This window comes from Nothobranchius furzeri, chromosome 1 (assembly GCF_043380555.1).
Source record: "Nothobranchius furzeri strain GRZ-AD chromosome 1, NfurGRZ-RIMD1, whole genome shotgun sequence".
Lineage (NCBI taxonomy): Eukaryota > Metazoa > Chordata > Actinopteri > Cyprinodontiformes > Nothobranchiidae > Nothobranchius > Nothobranchius furzeri.
The window spans coordinates 27,144,496-27,160,335 of record NC_091741.1 but is presented as its reverse complement, the minus strand read 5'-3'; the positions used below and the strand labels follow the sequence as shown (position 1 = coordinate 27,160,335).

Genomic DNA, 15,840 nt, shown 5'->3' with positions numbered 1-15,840 from the left:
GTAAGCTGTTCTTATCAAACTGCACACAGATGCTATCTCACTGTGTTCTACGTACCCAAGTGGAGACGCCCTTGCGGATCCGAGATGTCAGGGGGTTGGAGACCCCGGGTACAGAAGTCTAACTCCTAGTACGACCAGGTCGGTCCAGGATCGCTCCGGGCAACACAGGTGGACTGGATGAAACCAAGCGTCTCAAAACCACTCTGAAGGAGTGTTGCACAATCAGCTTTGTTCTGCAGGAAACATCTTTGCAGGTGCAAAAGCTTAAGGTATTGACAGTGTGTCAAAATGCTTTGGTAGCTTAGCTAAAGATGGCCAGTCTCAAAGCTCTGCTCTCCAACCCTCGTTCTGTTGGAGGTTCGAACTTGTCTCTCGGGTGGAAGCAGAGCGGCTGGTTTTATAGCCCGCTGTTTTCCTATTACCAACGTTATCAAGAATACTCAGAACACACACTCTGTGATGCAGAGCCGCTGAGTCTGCGAAACAAGGTTAGTTTATGTGTAATGCTTCTTAATTTAGCCTTACTTCTTGTCTGCTGTGAGTGACCTAATCCAGTAAACATACTTAGCATCATTGAACAGGTTCATGAAACATTTAATCATTTATAATTATACATGGCAATATTTAGTGATTATTAATTGTTAGATCTTCTTTTCTTCAAGGATTATTCTGAAATATAAAATGATGACTTATATTATGAAATATTCTTTTCTTCTGGGAATAAAAGTTTATTTTAGGAGTTCTCTTGTGAGGAACCTTGGGGAAAGGAACGCTACCGTTCATCTTTATTATCTGATGAAGCTTCGGTTCAGCTGATGAAGTCGTCTGATTAAAGAGCCCGCGTGCAGACGTTCCATCTCCTGTCAGGGTAAAATGCAGCAGAACGTGTGTAGCCAGGGTTATTTGCTCTGGCCGTGCATATGAACTGTGGGATCTCAAAATCAGTCCATTTGATGTCGTTACACAGTCATATTTTACATGAAATATTAACAGCTGTTTCCCTCCACACCACTAGTCTGTGCTGCGTACAACAGTCCAGTTCAGCTCCACTGTTTTTAAAAAGGGGAACATGTGGGAGTTTAAAGCTAACTACATAGAGTGTTTTTGTTTGTTTGTTATGTCAGCATACACAAAAAAATGGTAATGACTCAGTCAGTTTCACAGATATCGAGCTAACGTTTGGTGTGGAAAACACCCAAAACAGGGCTGGAGGGCCACTCCCCAGCATGCTTTAGCGGTTTCCCTGCTCCAAAACACCTGATTCAACGGCCCAGTCCCAATACCCACACTGCAGCCTCCTCTGAAGTGCACTTGGTGGAAGTGTGTGTAAGGCTTTGAGTACTTTGTGTAAACAAGTGTGCAATAATTGCAGAAATGGGACAGTGAGCATCAACCGCAACTTCCCTAAATGGGGATGCTGGTCGATGTTTGTGCTAATGTAGTACTGGAAATTATATTAAAACCAACTGATATGAAAACAAGTGATTACATTACTGGCATGTTGGTTCCAAAAAGACGCACCAGTACCATTATCAGTTAAAAGCATTTTTCAGCAAAGTAATGCTTCTTTCCAGCAGACCAACATTTGAGTAATCATAAATGCACAAAATAATAAAATATTCAATATATAGAAATATTTTCTGTCATTTATCTGCCTTCTTCTCAAAATTCCCATGCAGTAATTGATTGTGGATAATAGATTGGTACAGGCTTTGGTGAAGTGCAAATAAAAGGGTCCAAAATGGGGGAGGGGCATGGTCCACACTTGCGAATCGGGACGCCCTACGCACTCGCACCCCTAGATGGGAACGTGCAATTGGTAGGCCCAAGCGTGGATCGAACTTACTGACCATAATTATGCACAAAACCACAGTTTTATTTAAAGAAAGTAGAAAAACGTAGGCTAATTTAAGCCATATCATGTTCTGACTGCGGGTTTTACTCCCTTGTCTGTTTCAGACTTGCAGGACTTTAGAGTAGATAGCCGAGAGAGGAGGGTGTCTGAGGGGCGGGAGCGGCGAGTATCGGATGGACGTGAGCCAGAAACACTGGACGGCTTGGAGCAGCTTTATCGGGCCCTTGAGCAAGCCAACGTGACGCCTCTAGGAGACCCCAAACCCTGTAGCAAGCAGGAGCTTCGACGCTGTTTCACCCAAAGAACCAGGGACCCCCTGCTGAACGACCGGCTGCACCGGGTCCGAGCCCTTCGCAGCACTTTGAAGGTACCACAGCTGACTTTCTCAGATTTTATACCCAAAGCAATAAGCAAAATGGATTGTTCGTCGGACCTTCCTGGTGTCTGTCTGTCCCTTTCAGGCCAAAGAGTCTGAGCTGGCAGTAGTCTGCGCCCTCCTGGAGGACCCGGGCCTGTGCTCCCAGACCTTCAGAGAGTGGAAACTGTGGCACAGCGAGCTGTACTCTGACATCTGCCAGCTCAGCCCCGGCACCAACGGCCAGGACGACCTCTCCCCGCTGGCCGCGCCGCTCATGACCCACACACACTCCTTCATTGAGACGCATGTGTGAGAAAAAAGAAAAGGAACTGAACTGATACGCATACACAAACACCGAGTCACACACACACCAATCCCCTATTTTCTGATCACGACGCTCAGTGCACACACACACACACACACACACACACACACACACACACACACACACACACACAGGAACATTGTAAGATGTGTAAATATCAACAAGGGAATGGTCTGAGACATGGGTGTATGAACCTTTGATCATCTCGAGGACCCCACAGGGTGCCTACTGCATGCCTGAACTGAAAGCATTAATCTTCCGTTGTCCACGCGCTTGTCGAGCAAAACAGGAAAAAAAAGGAGACATTTGAAAATATTTCTTTTCATTCTCTTAGCTTTTCGTTGATTTCCGGGGGCAGGGGGAGCTATGTAGCAGCAATACAGAGGAGAACCCTTTTCACCACAGCACTGTACTTTTGTACCGATGAACTTTGCACCCAGAGCCACCAGTTCTCCCCCTTTCTCTCTTTTTATTTTCATTCTGAGCCTCTAGACTCACAGGGACCTCACTGTTAAAGCAGACTGTGAGCGGTAGCTGCTTCTCTGGGAGCCCATGACATGTAAATGTCACTAAGGCGTGGAACTGTCCCGGCCGCGTGCACACTCTTCTAAACTGTGAAGTGTTCAGAAGTCCCCCTTGACCTGCAGAAGGAGGCTTCTCTTGGTTTTCTCCCTGCCATCCTTCTCTTTTGTTTCGTTACCTCCTTCTGTCCTCAGAGACTTGTGCATATGTGTATACTGATGTAAATGTTTCATTACCACTGTGATATGCTTCTCTAGAGGTAGCGAAGAGAAGATGGAGAGTTTGTGTGGGTGGAAGACCGTTCTCTTCTTCCTTTCTTTAAAAACGAGTTCCTTTAACAGTGAATGCAAACGTTTGTTCTAAAGGAGTCGCTCACTACAAAGAATGCACTTTCTATATTATCTCTATATGTCATCGGCTGCATCACAGGGCGCCTCTCACTGGACCGCCCTCCCATCGCTCTTCAAATATCAGGTAAAATGCATTTGCCGTCCCATTTTCTAAAGATTTGTGTACAGTCTACAGATATATTTAAACATAGAAGAATATATAAATCTATTTGCGTTTTTGTGTCATAGATATATTGTAAAGTATGATGTATTCTATGCCAAGGTTTCGCAGTGTCCCCCTCCTCACTCTGTAGATGCAGGGTGCTCAGCAGCTGAACAGGAAGCAAACGACGACCTCTGACACCTGAGTGCTGCGGTTTAGTCTCCTGCTGCATGAGGAGTAGGCTCTGGGACGGGTTTGAATGGACAGGGTAAAATACTGTGGATCATTTCTGTCATTTTCTTTCCACGTTCTTCATGATCACAGGGTGTGTAGCGCATGCAAAAGTGCTGTTGAAGACCACCTTTCTCTACTTTCACAGGTACAAAGTCTTCTGTTCACTCTGTGGTGTTTCTGACACACACTGTACAACTGAGAGGTGATTCGTTTTCCCGCTCGCTTCTTTGAACTAATGCAGATTTTTAGTTAGCCTTCAGGCGGTTTCAGTTTATTGTGTGAACGTCCATCCGTAGAGACGCAAGTGCGGTTACCTCTAAAGTGAGGGCCGGTGTGCTAGGTTGTGGAGCTCTGCTGTACACTAAAGCTTGGTTTATGCTTGACGCATTCACTTTCCGCGCGGTGATGCGGCTCGCGGATGGACCGCGCTTCACAACTCGCAGCGTTTATGGTTTGTGCGGCTCGTCTCTGCGGTGAGCCAATATTCTCCCAAACTGTAGGGGGCAGCATGGAGCTCTACGGCATGCATCCAACACTACACCATAGTAGAAGTAGAAATTACTGTTTACAACATGGCATTTCAGCATTTTTAACAGCGTCCTCGTCTTTTCCGACAGTGCGAGCTATTTCTCTCCAAGAATTATTAACAACATGTTGATCACGGTGATCTCTGAGAGCTGAGTCATACAAATGTCTGTATTTACCAACCTCTGCCGTGCCGGTCCGCCATGTTTTTCTGCGTCCGACCGTCCGCGTGGTTAGAAATTTTCCGAGGTGCGCGTTGCGGAAATCTTGGGCCGTGCGGAGACGCGGTGGAGGGGCGTGGTTGTTAAAATGACGCAAAATGACGCAACTTTTCCGCGCGGAGCCGTGCGGACCTCGCGGACGCGTCAAGCATAAACCAACCTTAAATGGTCTGCAATGCCTTTGAAGCTCATTTCATCCGCGACACCGGGGACTCGACGCCGTCCCCTAGTGTCCAAGTCTCTGAGAGGCGTGTAGCAACCTGCGGCATCCAGCAACACCTCTCCACGCCGATTCTTTGCGCTTTTCCATCCATCTTGAGTAGATTTCTTTCCACGTCACTGAGGTGAAATTTCAGAACACGTCACAAACATTTCGTTTTCGGTGGTTCATTTGAAGATATGACTCGAAAATAGAAACTAAATGATGCAAGCACTTTTCCCGTGCCTCCCGGTTCTCTCATTGGAAGCGAAGAACTCTGGTGTTCCTACACACACACACACACACACACACACACACACACACACACACTCAGCTGTTACAGAGTTTTAATGCAGTTCTAGTCTGCAGGCCTCTCTGCTTGATCTTGTTTGTATTTCACCTCCTGCTCAGCTGCGCAGGCAGCATACTGTAGATTCAAAGCGGTTTAAGTTGTAGGCACTGACTGTGTTACCCTTCCTAGATTTGTATTTATTATTTTGATTATTATCTGACTGGTTTGAAATTGTGTAGACCTGCAGAAACAGTACGAAAAAGGGAGATTCCACTGTGTTTCTTTCAGGGGTGTACACCTCATGGTACATTGCACAGCTGTGTAAGACGTAAGTTGCACTGCGACATTAAAAAAAGGAACATATTGCTCTTTTTCAAGGATAAGATTAGCTTATGTACATTCAACTGACTAAAGATGATGTTAAAAAAAGAAAATTACATTTATTCTTCCTAAAGTAGCCTTTTTTGGTTTCATATATATGAATATATATAAATATAAATATATATATATTACAAAAAATACAGATTGTAAACTTAAGTTGTTAAACTTTGACTTCAATAAACTGAATCCTCTGCACTATGACTGGTTTTCTCTGAATGTTTTTTCTGATTAACATATTTAATCATGCAAAGTGCCTTTAGGAACAACACTGAACAAAAAGTAAATGCATGGTGTGTGTTGTTGACTCCTGGTCCACCAGGACATCTGGGAATCCACGTTGTTCCGTCTCTCAGTAACAGCTTCGACATAAACACAGCTTATCTACATCCAAGACTTCCAGGTTCATTCAGCTACTTTATTATCACTGCCAGTGATGAAATATTCTCTTTTCCCTCCACCTTGTAGAGATAAAAAGTCTCGAGTCTGCCCTCATTTCTTCATGTTTTGCCTCATAAAAACCATCTATCCATCTTTCAGGCGCGTGTCTGGGGTCAGGTCGCGGGGGCAGCAGCCTAAGAAGGGAGGTCCAGACGTCCCTCTCCCCAGCCACCTGGGCCAGCTCCTCCCGGGAATCTTGAGGAGTTCCCTGGCCAGCCGAGAGTCTTAAGCCTGATTCATGCTTCTCCGTCAGCTCCAACAGGGAGAGACACGCACGCACGGACAGACGTTTTGCTCTCATACTTCTCCGTCTCCTGGCGAGTGTTGCAAAGCAATTCCCCGCCAGGACAGCAGAGGGCGTAGCGCTGTTCTGTGGTATCCTGTCATGTATCGGTCCAAGATCGTGTGTTTATATTGTGTTTTTTGTATATATAAGAGACTTTTTAACACGTACAAATTTGTCTCTCATCCTCCTCCACCTCTTCATGCGCTCGCCACCTCTAAACCCACGTTTCCTGTCATTTCCATCCACAAATAAAAGGCTTGCTGCGCATCTTTTCACTCCTCCAGTCACGGGAAATTAAACGTTCATATTTTAGAGTTTTTTCGCGAGGTATTCTTCAAGCTGCTCTGTGTCTGGCGCTAGTTATCCTCAGCTCTCTTTATGCTTTTGAGGGCGCAATGGCGGAGCTGTAGACGTCAGCGGCGCCCTGACCAATCACAAGCTTGCGTTCTCCGTCTCGACGGACGGATGTTTAGAAAAGAGAGCTCAACTCCGTACGTCCTTGCGGGGCTCTCCAGCAGGCCCGCAAGGACGGATAATGGTGTTGCGTGTCTCCGCGCTGACGCAGACGCAGACGCATGAATCAGGCTTAAGTCTCTCCACCGTGTCCTGGGTCTTCCCTTGGGTCTTCTCCCAGTTGGATGTGCCCGGAAAACCTCACCAGTGAGGCGTCCAGGAGGCATTCCAACTTGATGTCCGAGCCACCTCAACTGGCTCCTGTCGATGTGGAGGAGCAGCGGGTCTACTCCAAGCCCCTCCCGGATGACTGAGCATCTCACCCTATCTCTATCCCAGCCACTCTTCGGAGAAAATTCATTTTGACCACTTGTATCCGCGATCTCGTTCTTTCGGTCACTACCCAAAGCTCATGACCATAGGTGAGGGTAGGAACGTAGATCGACCGGTAAATCGAGAGCTTTGCCTTCTGGCACAGTTCTCTCTTCACCACGACAGACCGGTACAACGCCTGCATCACTACAGATGCAGCACCAATCCGTCTATCATTCTGCTCCAGCTTTCCCTCACTCGTGAACAAGACCCCTGACCTCGTAGGACCTCACCTGAGAAGGCATTCTACCCGTTTCCAACTCAAGAAAATGGCCTCGGATTTAGAGGAGCTGCTTCACACTCCGCTGCAAACCGCTCCAGTGAGAGCCGGAGATCACGTTCTGATGAAGCTGACAGGACCACATCATCTGCAAAAAGCAGAGACTCAATCCTCAGGCCACCAAAATCAATCCCTTCAACACCTTGGCTGCGCCTAGAAATCCTGTCCATAAAGGTTATGCACAGAATCGGTGGCAAAGGGCAGCCTTGGCAGAATCCATCTCTCACTGGGAACGAGCTCGACTTATACTGGCAACGCGGTCCAAGCTCTGACACCGGTCATACAGGGACCTTACAGCCCGTATCAAAGAGCCTGGTGCCCCATACTTCTGAAGTGCCCCCCTATAGGGCCCCCCGAGGGACGCGGTCGAACCAAGCCCCCATAATTCGGGTCTGAAAGTGAAGCCAACACAGAAGTACTAAAAATTGCAGTTCCACCCTCATCCACTAGGGGTTGGTGTCAGAAGCGAGTAAATCCTCATTGACTCCCATGTTAAAAATAACAATTTCACAGCAGAAATAAACATGTTTACAGCCTGGCTCCAAAACATGTTTTAGGTTTAAATGATCTAGTTTACACTCATGACAACTCTGAGGGGGGTGAATTTTTTCTCACTCTTCTGTTTAAGTGTATCAAAAGCCTAAAATTCTGAATAATTAATGAGCATCAGACCCACGTGACCACAGAGCTAGCTCCGTGGAAAGGCCTCAGTAGAGCATCGGTCTGGCCTGGAAACTGTTCCGGGATTTTCAGTCTCTCAACTTAGACCATTAGTTGTAGCGTTTGTGCGTTCTTTTTTGGATATTATTTGTGCAATTGTTGGACAAAATGACTTGCTGTGGCATTAATTGCACTAATAGAGCGTCCAAGGAGTCTCCACTTCATTTTTTCGGTAAGTAAAATTATATTTATGTATTTTAGGTCACTGCCGAGCTGAGCTTAGATTTGAACATGTACTGTTTAACCATGAAATTTAAATGTAATAGGGTAAAACCCAGTGCATTTAACATAATGCTGCATTTTAGAAAATGGGTTGAAATATAACATGTTGGTGGAGCTGGGTTCCCACTATCAGCTTGTGGAGGTCTCGGGAGACCGATGTTTTCCACCCGGTTCACCCAGCAGTCAGCCCGGCGTATCTCTGACTCAGAAGCTCTGGTGTTGTGCACAGTTAACTCTGGTTGTAGCTAGGTAGCTACCTCCGTTAGCTTAGCTCCCACCTCCGCGTTAGCTTGTAGCTACATCGCTTCAGTTCAACAGGTGTCGTCATTTGATCCCAGCCTTACAACCCCACCCTCAGCTCCACCTCTTTTCCCTTTTTTGGAATTGTCTGGGCTTGAAGCAACCTGTGACACGGTCAAAATGGTGGTGGTGGCCACCTCCCATTTTGGCTTAAAAACGTATTACTGGAGCCTATTGTCCAGTATATATGTCAATGGGTCGAAGACTTTCTCCAAATCTAAAAAACACATGTAGACTGGTTGGGCAAACTCCCACCCACCATCCAAGACTCCCCTATAGAGCCGGTCCAGTGTTGCACGGCCAGGATGAAAACCACATTGCTCCTCCTCAATCTGAAGTTCAATAATCCAGTGGACCTTCCTCTCCAGAACCCTCATAAAATCCTGATTTATTTAAATATTTGTTCAAAGGAAATAGATTAAACATTCTTTGGACTTCTGGATTTTAGAATAGTTTTCAGTATTTATGTGCAAGAAAAAAAAACATCCTCTCATCTGTCATTGCAAACTGTGCATCTTAGATTTTCAGTAACTCACATTTTAATAAGTTTAATTATTTGGTTGCTCACTTTAAAATGAGCAACAGTTAATATTTAACTGATTTTCTCCACATGTGTTCACTTATACAAGCACTACAGTCAGACAGCTAATTTGTGTCAGATGCACGAAGGCCCGGCCTAGTTAAAGAGCATGTGGCTGCACCAAGTTTATGAAACAGATTGTGTGCAACATATGACTCATCTTTTTTGGCCTTCATTTCAAATAGAGTATGAGATTTCAACCATTCAGTTGCAAATTTTATATAAAAAGTTTTTGATTGGTTTTCCGGATTTAACTTTATTTACTTAATTTTGAATCCCCTTGCTCAAATTGAGTTGTTTTGCAATAAACACGCGCGCGCACACACACACGCACACACACACCGAGTGCGTGCTGCAGTAGCGCCCTCTGACCACCAGAGGGCGGACGCTGACCGTGATTGAGACCCGTTGAAGTTGCGCAGCAAAGGAAAGGAGAAGAAGAAGAGCACTGTCATGGCGGCCAAGGTGAATGTTTAACATTTTAGTTTTGACCCGTTTGAATCTGTTAAACAGCGTATTTGTGATAAATGCATGACCTCTCTGTTTACGTGCACGTTTCTGAAGACGTGAACGAGTGTTTTAAGGGCTGCCACGCGCTGCTTAAGTTCCGCTAAACGTGGTAAATGTAGCATAAAACCGACCTAATAATCAGTCATTTAAACATTTAATAACTATGTGTGTTCGTACTTGGTAAACTTCTTAACATTAGCTGGTTAGCGGCAGCTGCGGCTGCAACGTTCAGTAAATAGGAGAGTTTTAACAGTATTTTCAGCCCCTGTTGCGTTTAAAACGAGTGATTTTAAACAACTGAAGGTATTTGGTGGCATTGATCTGACGTCTGTGGCTAATTCAAGTCACTCAAATCAAACGTGTCACTAGATCAATTAATTGGGACTTCAGGCTGAAGAATTAGGTTACTTTACCCGACCAAAACAGCGGAAACTAGTGATTATCCCAAGTTTCTTGTAGGTGACTAATCAACACGGTTAAAGGTGATCAAGCGCAGGTGATTTGTGTTATTACAGGAGAAGCTGCTGGGGGCTTATCTTTTTGGGGCATATGAGGAAAATGGTGCGTTATGTGCAATAATTATAATATATTTGTTCCAAGCCAATACACTGGTGTGAAATAGTTCTGTTTTAAGTGAGATATTGTGGTGGTAGTATTCCAAAGTGTTGCATGTTAATATGTTTACCATGCAATTAAATCTAGGGTCTAATTAAAAACATCACAGGCAGCAAACGCTTTGGTTCTGAAACAGGCAGAGCTATTTATAAACACTTCAATTTAATTTCTAGGTGAAACAGTTAGTCTCCAAGAGACATTTGTTATCATTAAGGCTCCACTTCTGGCTTTTTCATGAACATTCTTTAAAAATATCACAACACCCTTACTGAGCCACTAGTGTGTGATGGTGTTTACATCAACATACAAAACAGGAACACTTTATTATTTTCTACTTCTACACAATCAAAGTCTGATGGTGGCTGGATCGGGTTAAAGAAACTAGAAATGGATGGACAGATGTAATAAATGACTCACTGGTTGCATTTGAGCACAAAATGATATTTGTCCAGGAAAATCTGCTGTTGGATTGTTTCTAAAAATCTCTCTTCAGTCGAGTAAAGCAGTTTTTTATTTATCTTCACTTTTCTGTAGCGGCGTAGACTGGACTTAAATGTGTTGAACACCGAAAACACATTTTTAATGCATTCTGATAATAATTGGTCACTTTTGAGTTTTTCACGCAGGCTGAACGTGAAAATAGTCTCCTACACCTAGGGTTGGGCATCCAGAATCGAGCATCGATTGGAACCGGTTAGCCTGGCCTGCCAGACTCCTCCTCTGTTTAACTCTGCACAGAGAAAGAGTCTGTCAGCTCTCCTATTCAAAAAGCCCCGCCCCCTGATAATTGTTACCGAGCCATTCAGCGCTGAGTATCGTACGCCACACCACAACGCCGAGTTTGTCATAAACGTGGTGACTGAAGCGGAGTTCGCTGCGGCTCTTTCCTCTGTCCTAAATGACTTGAACATGTCTTTACAACCACAACAAGTAGACGCGCTGAAAGCCTTTCTGCTAAACAAAGATGTTAGCGCTGTCGCCAGACTCCATTTTTACTACAGCTAAAGAAACTACAGCGTCGCCGACGTCACACACAGCGGCGCTCAGTTTCTCATAAACAACGAAGACACTTTCCTCTGTTCTAATGACTCAAATGTCTTTAAATCCACAAGTAGAAGCTCTAAAAGCATTTCTTCTAAAAAGAAAGAAAGATGTTTGTGCCGTTGCCAGACGCTATGTTTTACTACAACTAGAAAACTACCGCGTCGTGATTTCCATCTTTTCTCTGATTGGTCATTTTTGAACTGCCTAGTCCCGCCCCTCAAGTGCCTCTCTGCCTGTGAGTTACCAGACTCATTCTCTGTGCAGAATTAAATGGGCCATTCCCATCTGTACCGGGTCGGCCCGGGCCGGGTAGCCCCAGTCGGCCCCAGCCTGGCCCGGTTGATTCCACACATCCTTGCCTTAAGCCCATGTGGGCTGATTCTACCCACCAATCAGAGGCTTGCTCTAGTGGAAGGTGTGAATTTGCTGTCAGCAGTGGGTGTGTTGGCCCTGGTCGGCCTGAAGCAGACCCCCTCGAGAAGAGGGCTGAGAATGAGCCTTGGTTGGCCCGGAAAAATACCAGGCCACCCAGATATGTAAACAACCTACGCTACCCGGCCCGGGCCGACCCGGTACAGATGGGAATGGCCCTAAACAGAGGACGAGTCTGGCCGGCCAGGCTAGGATCCGGTTCCAACTGTTCATTTTTCCCGGAATCGCTCAACGTTTTATATTTCGATTCCTAGTTTTAATTCCTAGTGTGCCGACGGAAGAGGAATCCGCGGCCGATCTCCGTGAAAAATAAACGTGATCTGCAAATTGTGATCAACGCTTTTCAGAGCTGATCACACCAGCTGTCCGTGTGCAGCACCGAGTTCATCGTCGAGCTTCCAAAAAGAAGTTCAAGTGAGAAAAGATCCGTTTAAGCTGTTCCAGACAGAAAATAGATCCACGTTAGACAACAAACTAAAATCCAAATGTACAGACAGCGTCTCAGTTACACACTTGAAACACATTTGAAGCATTTATTTATTTGTTCATTCATTCACTCACTCATTCATGCAGTCATTCATTCATTCAGTCATTCATTCATGTATTCACATAGAACACGAATATGTGGTTTAAATACAACAGCACAAAGACGTGTGTGTGTGTGTGTGTGTGTGTGTGTGTGTGTGTGTGTGTGTGTGTGTGTGTGTGTGTGTGTGTGTGTGTGTGTGTGTGTGTGGTATAATGTTTCCCGTTTCATTTTTATCTTAAAAATGTTGTCGTCACCTAAACTTTGACCTCTTCAAAACAAAACCGCTGACAGAAAGAGTAGCTTTCTACTGTGAATTAAAACTCCCTCAGAGGGGAAATAACCTTCCTGATCAGAGGAAAGTTCACGTTTTTATTATTCGTACCCAAAAGCACGACGAGGTGACTTTAGTCCCCAGAGCGAGACAGCAGGTGTGTGAACATAGCCAGGTTCTTTGTCTTCAGACGTGTTCAGTTAGAAAAAAGATGAATAAACAGTCATTAATGTTTCTTGTAGGGGAAACGCTACTGAGCATGTGCAGTATGTCACGACTTTTGCTTGTTTCTGATTGGAGAAGTTGCCCCCTGTCACATGTAACCCCCCCACCCCCCCCGAGGGTCCACACGAGTCCCCTCTCCTTCCCTGATCACGTTCAGTCCCCATGACTGCTGCTTCCAGCTCACAGTTAGAGATGGTTGTGTTTGATCTTTCACCAGGTGGTGATGGTGGCCGTCCCGACGGTGCTGGGAATAGCCTCCATCCGTGTGAAAACCAGGAACCAAGTCCCGGCTGATGGGCTGGTGTCGAGAGAAGGGGTACGGCTCGCCTGCAGCATCGGTGGAGGATGGTACGGCTGAGTTTCACTCTCTTAACTCACCCTGACCCCATCTCTGTCTGCAGCTGAGCATCTACGCCCCGCTGCCAGAGTCTGCCCCTGCTAGATTCTTCCCAGAGAGTCCAGGAGGGATAGAGAGAGGCTTAACTACGGCTAGAGAGGGCGTGCTCCCGTTGGTCCAAGCTGTGAAGGTACAGCACAAGCAGCAAACCACTGTTCTTGAAATAAAATCGCCCAGAGCTCAGAAACAACGTAGGACTCTTTTGCACCTGCAGCCTTGATTATTGGTTTGTTCCTCTTGTCTGCGGTCACAGAGCACAATCCCACGAGCTGCAAGAGCTCGGTGCAGGTACCGTGTTGCAAAGCGCTTCAGGAGTTTGACAGGAAGCGGCGTTGCTGCAGTTAGCCTCGCAGCTGTGCGCTCGCTTTACAGCAGGGAGATTTGACAGTTTGATAGTGTGAAAGGAGGCGAGAGACGCGCCCAACAGTGGCTGTGATGTGTAGTTTTCAGTGTTGTGTCATTGATAACCTTTTGAAGTGGGTTGAGGGCTGTGCTTTGTTCCACGCAGGGTGCCTGCGTCTCTGTGAAAAGGGGATGGGTCCATCTGTACCATGTAGGAGAGGGTGAGTGAACTGGAGGCACACAGACATCACAAGCTGCAGGCCGCTTCCCCGGGTCCCGATGGCTTGTTAGTTCAAAACTGACGTGAAGAAGGATGTTTGTCCGATTGTTAACGATGTGTTCCCCTTTTGCCTTTTTCAGATGCATATTACTACCTAACAGACCCTCCTCCAGGGTTTCTACCCAGATTAGGTACCATCACCATGGCCGGCCTGCTGGGCATGTTCCTGGCTCGGAAAGGTACCGCGGTGAAATATAATAGTATTATAGTAGTAGTAGTAGTAGTAGTTCTAGTAGGAAATATAAGGAGTAGTATAGCAGTACACTTTATTCACGTTGAATGAGCCGGATGAACATTAACTAGTCATAAGTAGGACTCGGTGATGTGGCTTAAAATCAATATTATGCATGCAACAAAAACAAAAGTTGTCCTCTAGATGGGGCTGTAGCGTACAGTGCTCAGCATAAATGAGTACACCCCTTTAAAAAGTACACATTAGCTCAATGAACAAAAGAACAATTTCCAGAATGTTCCCAATGCTGGCCACGTCAAATTAAGGTTAATAACATAACTTAGATCACAAAATCTCCAGTTTTACTAAAACTGGTTGAAGCCAACATGAAAACCCCCCACAACCACTACATCTAGTGTTTTGTATGACCATCATGACTTTCAAGGACAGCACCAAGACTTCTAGGCACGGAAGGAACCAGTTGGCGACATATTGCAACATCTATCTTTTACCGTGGCTCTTTTAGAGCCTGGATGTTGGATGGAGAGTGATGCTCAAGCGATGCTTCAGAGTTCCCCACAGGTGTTGGATTGGGTTCAGATCAGGAGACATACTTGAGCATTCAATCACCGTCACCCTGTTCTTCAGAAATGCAGCAGTAGCTCTAGATGTGTGTTTTGGATCATTGTCATGTTGGAGAAGTGCACGGCGACCAGGTGCACGGAGTGATGGCAGCATCTTCTCTTCGAGTACAGAACAGTACATTGTTGAGTTCGTGATACCATCAATGAAGCACAGCTCCCCAACATCAGCAGCCCCACATGAGGACACCGCCACCACCGTGTTTTACTGCAGGCACCATGCATTTCTCTTTGGAATCCTCAGCTTTACGACACCATCAGTTTAGAAACTATTAGTTCCAAAAACGGTGATCTTTGTCTCATCACTCCAAAGTAGAGTCTCAGTAGTCTTCATCTCTTTCAGCATTGGCCCGGGCAAATCCTAGGTGGGCTTTTTTTGTCTGTGGGCTTTCCTTCCTGGACGATACCCATGCATGCCGTTCCTCTGCAGTGTGCACCGTGTGGTGTCACGGGAAACAAGTCACTCCAGTTTGGCTCTCTACTGCTTTAGCTAACTGCAGTGAACTTGCATGGTGATTTGCTTCCACCCTTCTCATCAGAAGATGCTCCTGTCCAGATGTTAACTTCCATAGACGGTCTGGACATCTCCTGTAAGATGGTTGCACTTCCATCTCTCTTAAATGGTTGGATGACTTTTGCTACATTAATTTGACTGATATGTAAGTTTTGCTGATCTTCTTGTAGCCCTCACCTTTTATGTGTCAAGAAATGATTTCCTTTCTCAGACTTTGTGACATTTCTCTTCCATGTGGAGCCACTGCTGACAGCATCAAATGGGAAGAGCTTTTCTTTAAGTAACGCCCTTTTCTAGTCACCTGTCTGCTGGACACCTCTTAAAGGAATCATTAGACTCACCTGTGGTTGAATTCCTGTTCATTTAAAATGCGTAATCTTAAGTATGGCTTTTCTCCTAAGACTATAATCGGGGTGTACTCATTTTTGCAACATAGCCTTGCGTTTGTTAGGAAAATCACTTTTTTGTGTTTGCACATGAACAAATGTTTGTAATCAACAGCCCACGTTTGTGGGAGTATTTAGTTGTGTGGTATCCCGTAGAAAAGGTTGATTCTGGAAGGAAACTAGTTTTCTGACAAAAGTAGAAGGGTGTACTCATTTATGCTGAACGCTGCGACATGAGGTGGTCCAGCTTCTTAAAGGGACATGAATGACCAAGGGTGGTTATCAAATTTATTGACATGAGAAAAATTATATCGGTTCAGAAATTTCGATAATGGTAAAATATGGACCTATCGCCCAGCCCTAGTCATAAAATAATATTATGGAGACCAATGACGTTGATTAGTACCCGTATATATGGAGCCCAGAC

General features: G+C 45.5%; 2 protein-coding genes across 5 annotated transcripts in view; both read left to right on the top strand.

Annotated features, from left to right (window-relative positions):
- si:ch211-26b3.4 (connector enhancer of kinase suppressor of ras 2) overlaps positions 1 to 5,605 on the top strand; it is a 137,337-nt gene extending 131,732 nt beyond the window's left edge. For all 3 annotated transcript variants that reach the window (XM_015969383.3, XM_015970190.3, XM_015970981.3), the window contains 2 exons: positions 1,960 to 2,222; positions 2,317 to 5,605. In XM_015969383.3, coding sequence (XP_015824869.3) covers positions 1,960 to 2,222; positions 2,317 to 2,526 — 473 coding nt within the window. In that variant the 3' untranslated portion in view covers positions 2,527 to 5,605. The remainder of the gene's footprint in view (positions 1 to 1,959; positions 2,223 to 2,316) is intronic.
- Positions 5,606 to 9,404: 3,799 nt separating this feature from the next.
- The window catches only part of apool (apolipoprotein O-like), a 12,016-nt gene continuing 5,580 nt past the window's right edge, over positions 9,405 to 15,840 (top strand). For both annotated transcript variants that reach the window (XM_015968203.3, XM_015967415.3), the window contains exons 1-5: positions 9,405 to 9,520; positions 12,899 to 12,997; positions 13,083 to 13,208; positions 13,587 to 13,641; positions 13,781 to 13,879. In XM_015968203.3, the coding sequence (XP_015823689.3) occupies positions 9,509 to 9,520; positions 12,899 to 12,997; positions 13,083 to 13,208; positions 13,587 to 13,641; positions 13,781 to 13,879 (391 nt within the window). In that variant the 5' untranslated portion in view covers positions 9,405 to 9,508. The remainder of the gene's footprint in view (positions 9,521 to 12,898; positions 12,998 to 13,082; positions 13,209 to 13,586; positions 13,642 to 13,780; positions 13,880 to 15,840) is intronic.